The following is a 6,827-nucleotide window of genomic DNA, read 5'->3' on the forward strand; positions in this document are numbered from 1 at the left end:
ATAAAAAATAAATAAATAAGATAATTAAGATGTTAAATGGCGGGAGCCATTGATTCCTATTGATTTCAGTATTTTACAAATTTCGTTTATCATTATATTTTTACAGGTACTTTGGATAATTATTTTTACTTCTTTTTTTTACTACATATTGTACTTGATTTTAGTGACAAGTAGTTTCTTCTGTGAACGATTCTCTTGCCCCTTATAATTCTTATATAGAAAGGCTGTGTACATGTTTTATGACATTCTTTGCATATACTGTGTTTACATAGTGAAAGCCAATTCCGAATTTGACAACCTATAATTTGTAACATAAAATCAGCATTTTGTTTACTGTTTCTTGTTGTTTTGTTCAATGTTGCCATGGTAACAGCGTCTGAATATTTTTCCTTTCATCTGGTGATAAAATCATACATCTAAGACTAATTAACACTTTTCATACTTTTCAAGTTTATTCATTTTGTAAAGCTAAAATGTAAGAACACATAATAGTTATCAATGTATTTCCAGGAGTAACTTGTACAATGCTCTTTTAGTAACATTTTGATACCTACAAAACGAGTATACCCGTCCCACTCACTGTATCATATATTATCTTACAAGAAAGTTATACCTGTCCCAATCGCCCGTCTCACTCACAGTAACAAATATATATCTACAACACTGGTACCAGTCCCACTCCCAGTAAAAAGTAAAATCTGTCTGTAAGACGGCGATAACCATTTCCACTCACAGTGACATCTTTTTGTCTACATGACGGGAACACCATAAAATTCCCAGTAACATCTTTTTGTCAACAAGAAGCATACTCGTCCCGCTCACAATAAAATCTACATACCTACCAGACGGTTATAAAAGTGCCTCTAACAAAAACATTTATTTTGTACAAGACGGCCACCACCGTCCCATCTTTTTGTCAGCAAGAAGAATATTTACCCCATTCCGAATAACATCTATTCATCAACAAGACGGGTATACCACCGTTCCACTTCCCACTCGCAGTAGCATGTTCCAGTTTCCTGATTTGAAGTTTGGAAAACAAAACCTTTTTATTTGAACTTGGGTTTTATTTCGGCAATACAAGTATTTATCATGTCATTTTATATAAGGTAAAAAGGCTTCCACCTTTAATAATTAAAAGAAATTGACGTCTGAATATTTTTGTTCCGGGTCAGAATCTCGCTTCTAGAAGGGGATATTGCAATAATCTTACTTGTCGTGGATGCCACCTTTTATAGTAAATTCATGTAATTTCCCACATGCAATAAAACTGTAATCACATGCAGGATATATATATATTTCTGACAGTTAAATGATTGAAGCAGCATCTACAGACTAGCGACGTTTGTAATAAATATATAGAACCATGTTGATAACATTGGCATGATGGTACAAAACATGTGACAAAACATAGCTTTCTAAGTATCTCCACCATTCACAGCCACTACACCGATGATAAGGGTGGTGAGAAGGGTGTATATCATTGTGATCCAAAAGAAGACAATATCTATAGCTTCAACGATGTCCGGCCATGTCACGCTACCATCCGGAAGATTGCGCTTCTTTACTTTCGAACTTAGTTGCCTCGTTGGAGCCACTGACTTTCTACAGACCTTACATGTGATTACATTTGAACATTTAATGAAAAACATAAAGCCTTTGCCTATAGGTTGAATATTGACGTCTCGAGTTGCAAGTCTCAATTCTGCAATGCTTAAAATAACAATAAAAGTACTCAAACTTATCATAAGCATTAAGTATACCGACAACAAGGACGTTGTCACAGAATTTTGTGGCAATGCTGCTGCTATTATTGTTAAGAAAACGGCCATTGACAAGAAAACTGTGATCGCATAGCTTGCTCTTTCTCCAGACGACACAGGCAGAATGAACACAAATATGTCCAGGAGGGAGAGGAAAATTACTGGTACAATGATATTCAACACGTAAAAGTTTGGTCGCCTCTTTAATTTTAACGTAAAGAATACAGCTGCTTCATCGGTATTCGTCTCTCTTGCTGACGTTTGCACTAATTCCCATTCGGAATTTTCTACATACTCTTCAAGTTGTACACCTTTGCTCCCCACATCCAGATCGACATGAGATTGTGTATAACTCCATGCTGTGAACTTCAACTCACATATCTGTGTGTCAAATGGAAAAAATGTAATATCCACCGAACAAGTTGATTCCAGAACCTGTAAAAAATAAAAAGAAACATATTATTTTTAAGATCTATATTGACAATACAAATAATGCTATAATATAATTATACATGTATATGTACACAAGAAATAGAATATCGAATGCTCATAATTACACATTTTGAGCCATAGATAAAAATATGATTGGTTTATTTAAGCCAAGACAAATTGAAACGCATCGTTTGAAATATTAAGGTTTTGTTTCCATATCATCTTTTTACTATACGTTTCTGTTAACTTTCTAATAAAAGCGTTTTCGACATCTCATCTCATTCTAGATAGTTCACTAAAAGAACAAACTATTCCAGTGCGTTGTGAGTTATAGTTACATTTCCAACAATCATACATTCAATAGATTAAACCCCTCAACGATTCTTGTAGCATTATCCCTTTTGTCTCTGTATTGCAATAATACTGTATTCAGTTATAACTCCACAAAATATCATCTTTAGCAATTTTCTGTGAAATCACAGTCAAAATAACTGGAAAGAAATAAACGGTGTTGTTTTGTATTCGTTATCAAACTAAAAGATAGACACGCACCACTCCACACATTAAAATTTAGGTACGGGAGGAAAAGATGTTGTTCGAATTGATGAGTGGAATTCATTTATGTTCTATCTCAAGTCAAGATGTACACTCATCTTCTATTTAGTAAGAACATAACAATTAAATGTACAATAAACAAAAGTGCTAAGTACTCCGATGTTATATTTCGAATCATGAGATACATCATTAAATTTTCTGGTTATTTTATGATATCTACATCTACACAAAAATATGCACTGAGTTTAAAAAAGGACACATTCTGAGGTAACTGTGATAATAAAACTTCGATATTCGGTGTTTCTTGCGTATGTATACATGATTCACAGCGCTTAGGTAGGAAAACCTTTGACAACCTGTTCCAATTTGTGGCAATTTTGTAATGTTATATTTATTTAGCGTCACTAGTCCAGGCAGATTCGCCCTCTTTTTATATGAGAGTCCGAGAAAAGAAGCGGATGTTTTAACGAGCATCCCCCATACATGCCTAGCAATGGAATTAACGGTTATTACTTCATGAATGCCCGAATACTGTGTCCCTGACGTCCGGGAGGTTTGGTAAGCTTCAATGCGTTTTACAAAAAGTAAGCTTGAATGAAATGATGAAAGAATCTGCGAATAAAAAATTCCACCTTGATTAAGACCCACACCTCAGACCCTTTTTGTAAAAGACTTAAAAGGAATATTTAGTACTTAGAACATTTGTAAATCTCTATGTATGTTTAAATCCTTGTGGTATCATTCGTTTGCTTTCGTAACCACTCGTTACAATGCTTACTTGAATTAGATATAATGTGTCAGGAGCAACAACTTTCGACGATAATAAAGTTTGTATTCGGCAAATTTTACCTACTCTTTAAATGAATTCCTTTCTAATACTAAACAGTGCATGTCACTGCCGAATGAACACATTGATTACCTGGTATGGGTTCCATTCAACAACCCCATTAGATGTAACGAAGACATTCAGGTAACTGGCACCAAGTCCAGTAAAGGATTTAAATGTGTTCCTGAGGGAAATGTCCGGCTTCCAAATATCATCCTGCGGCTGAAAACATAATAAGAAATTGTCGTTATGATATAAATAATCAACATACAAATGAAAAATCAGAGATGGCACAAAACTGAAATTCTAGTTGAAAACTACGCACGCAGGTATACATTAAGAGAATTAATTAATGACGACCAGTTGTTTCATTATCAAAACATAATGTATATAAATTAACATTGCACCAGAACGTAGAGAGAATGTCAAAATAGTTTGTTTATACAAAAAACAGATCACGAAACGCGCCCAATGGGCTTGGGCTTTACATGCGTCCTCGTGCATCTGCTGATGTTAATTCTTAATAGTCGTTTAGACTTGGGGCTGGTTAAATTAAAGCACGCATGTAACCTAATATTTTTCAGGCTGGAGCTAAAGTAATATAAATGTGTTCGTGCCATTTCAAGTCGCAAAAAATGATAAAATAGTTGTCTAAGTGCTTGTGATCATCTACGAATTCTACTGACCCGTTATATTTATATTAATGGTTTCAAGGAAAAAACATAACTTCTGTTTTATTTGAATTAGAATTAAAGAAAAATTGTTAAGACCATTTATTATAATTTATAGTACTTTTAATGTAATTTAGATTATTAGTGGAAACAAAGAAAGAGCAATTTTCAGCAAAACTGTCTTGATACGCTAAGAAGATTTTCAGCAATTTCGTTCACATAAATGAGAAATAAAAGGGGACCAAGGGCTGAGCACTGCAGGACACCCGTTTCTATATTTAGTACTTCAGAACAAAAGTGATTGTTTACAATAAGACAAATAATTTGAAATCCATTTTTAAAAGATAATTTCCCCTACCACATTGTTTCAGTTTGAAACTTAGGCCCGAATGCCACTCCCTACCAAACACTTTTGATACGTCAAAAAGACAATGTTTGTCGCTGATATTTGTCAAATCGTTCTCAAATTTGATGACACATGTCCATGAATTGATATATTGTGTAATGGCCGAAAGAAACCCTGATTGTAACGGATATATCAATCAATTTATAAAATAGTTATATAAATGTCTAAATCTCATCCTTTTCATGATATTCACAATGCAGCATATAAGTGATAAAGGTCTTTAATTTGATTGCACTTCTTAGAAAGGGACGTAGCTTTTTCGAGTTTCCATAATCAGTTGGTGTTCACATGTATTTCGTAAATAAATAAATACAACCACTTTAACTCATACCTAAAGATAAAAAAAAATATTAGTATCCAGACTTTTGCAGATATTTCTAAGCTTAATCATTTAACATAAATGATTTTCATGTAATAAATTTTAGCATTTATAAATAGACTTCAAACATCTTTAAGTGTATGTATACTTACAATGAATAACTCATGGATGTTAGAAAATGAAGCATTGTCCCATTTCAAATACTCGTCGACCCATGTACAACTTAAAAAGCCAGATATTTTCAAATTTTCTTCTTGTTCACTGAAATCGATTACAGCTGAAAATAAATAACATATATGACATTTAATGAAATCATCCATGCTTATTTTTTTAATATTTTTACAGTATTTTATTGATTGATTGATTGATTGATTGATTTCATGTGTGTTAGAAATACAATGTATATACATGTTTTTACCAAAATGATATACATCTGAATGAAAGTGCTAGATATAGCTAAATGAAAGTGCTAGATATAGAAACATTAAATTGGAACAAAATTGGTACACTTGTATTTCCTTGAATGATGCCGACATGATCTTTAACTATTAACCTCCTGATTTTTTTAATTGATTAATTTTTTTTGGAACTGTCATTAAATAATATTGGCAATATCATTTAAAATTTAAAGTAAGTCAGTTAACAGGCTAGAACCTAGTTTGACTACACGGAGGTGCAATCGAGCCTTGCTCTATGACGTTGACAGGGGCTATTTGGTTAACAATCCTTTTTAGTTTGTTAATATAATGTAATATAATGCAGAGAAAATCATTTATTGATTTTTATTAATGGTTTGTTAATATTTATTGAAATAGTAGTGCTGAAAACTGTGACGGTTGAGTGAACACTTACTTCATAAATACATGTATATTTACAACTTCTGACAACTGAATCTTTGGAGTGTTTTTACTTGCACTTGTATTCAAAAGGTAGTCAGTTCGAATCCCAGATACGGCGGGATCTTTTCTGATGCATTTGCTGTCCCTAAATAGAACACTTGGTGAGAATATAATGTATTTATACACAGATCTATCTTAAGTGATTTATCAATAACTTGGAGGACAATATTTTGTAAGATGATGTGCTCTGTACACGTAGCATTTGTAACTACATGTATAGAAAGAAATTGTTGTTTATAAGTACATTCATAAATAGATAAAAAAATAAATAAATAAATAAATAAATAAATAAAAATAATTAATGAAATGAATTATACAATAATTTATGAATTTTATTACTCACAGTTAAGAAAATAGTCCACTCTAATTTCTATTGCTGTTGTTTGATCTTTCAGGGGTCGCACTTTTTTATTGTAACCTTCAGTTGTGAATAAATGAGTTAACAGTGCACTCACATCCGTACCACTTTGACAATAAGTCATCATCGGAAAAGACATGAAAAACAGTAACAAACTTGTCAGCAGTATATAAAAATTCATATTTGATATTCACTTGTCGGTAAGTTGATCGGAGGAATATTGGCAGATTATATTTTGCATAGACTTTTCAATCAATTACACTAATATTCTCCTAGTATCCATATCACAACAGCAAGATAACTAAAATATGGTGACTGATTTATTCATTAAATATGTTTAATTGATACCTTAATCAGTTGAATACCGTCGGGATATGTTAACAATTTATTTCCGTGGGTTATCATTGGTGCGTTTTACTTCGGACAAAGCAAAGTTGATTACCGTGTCGGTAAAGAAAACAATTCTGTGACCCATTGTTAAATATTCCAATTATAAATGTGTTAAAAAACAATGGCGTTTCTTAATTACTTTCTCATATTTCAAATGATAATACTGAGGTTATTAACTAGTAGCTAATGAACAATTTAGTGCACTTAA

At 32.5% G+C, this 6,827-nt stretch overlaps 1 protein-coding gene across 1 annotated transcript; it reads right to left on the bottom strand.

Moving 5' to 3' along the window:
• Positions 1 to 350: 350 nt before the first annotated feature.
• LOC132729404 (acetylcholine receptor subunit delta-like) lies at positions 351 to 6,582 on the bottom strand. Its single transcript, XM_060715176.1, has 4 exons — positions 6,215 to 6,582; positions 5,125 to 5,249; positions 3,670 to 3,798; positions 351 to 2,198 (listed from the first exon to the last, which is right to left on the bottom strand). Exons 1-4 carry the CDS (start codon positions 6,408 to 6,410, stop codon positions 1,419 to 1,421), a joined length of 1,230 nt encoding a protein of 409 aa, XP_060571159.1. The 5' UTR covers positions 6,411 to 6,582; the 3' UTR covers positions 351 to 1,418.
• Between the last annotated feature and the right edge of the window lie 245 nt (positions 6,583 to 6,827).

This window comes from Ruditapes philippinarum, unplaced genomic scaffold (assembly GCF_026571515.1).
Source record: "Ruditapes philippinarum isolate M1 unplaced genomic scaffold, ASM2657151v2 ctg3767_1_1_1_1, whole genome shotgun sequence".
NCBI classification, from domain to species: Eukaryota; Metazoa; Mollusca; class Bivalvia; order Venerida; family Veneridae; genus Ruditapes; species Ruditapes philippinarum.

Coding starts and splice junctions, on each gene's coding strand:
- LOC132729404 (XM_060715176.1), bottom strand. CDS start 6,410: ATGAATTTTTATATACTGCTGACAAGTTTGTTACTGTTTTTCATGTCT. Junction 5,250..6,214: donor AGTGGACTATTTTCTTAACT/GTGAGTAATAAA, acceptor ATTTATTTTCAG/CTGTAATCGATTTCAGTGAA. Junction 2,199..3,669: donor TTGAATGGAACCCATACCAG/GTAATCAATGTG, acceptor TATTTTTTACAG/GTTCTGGAATCAACTTGTTC.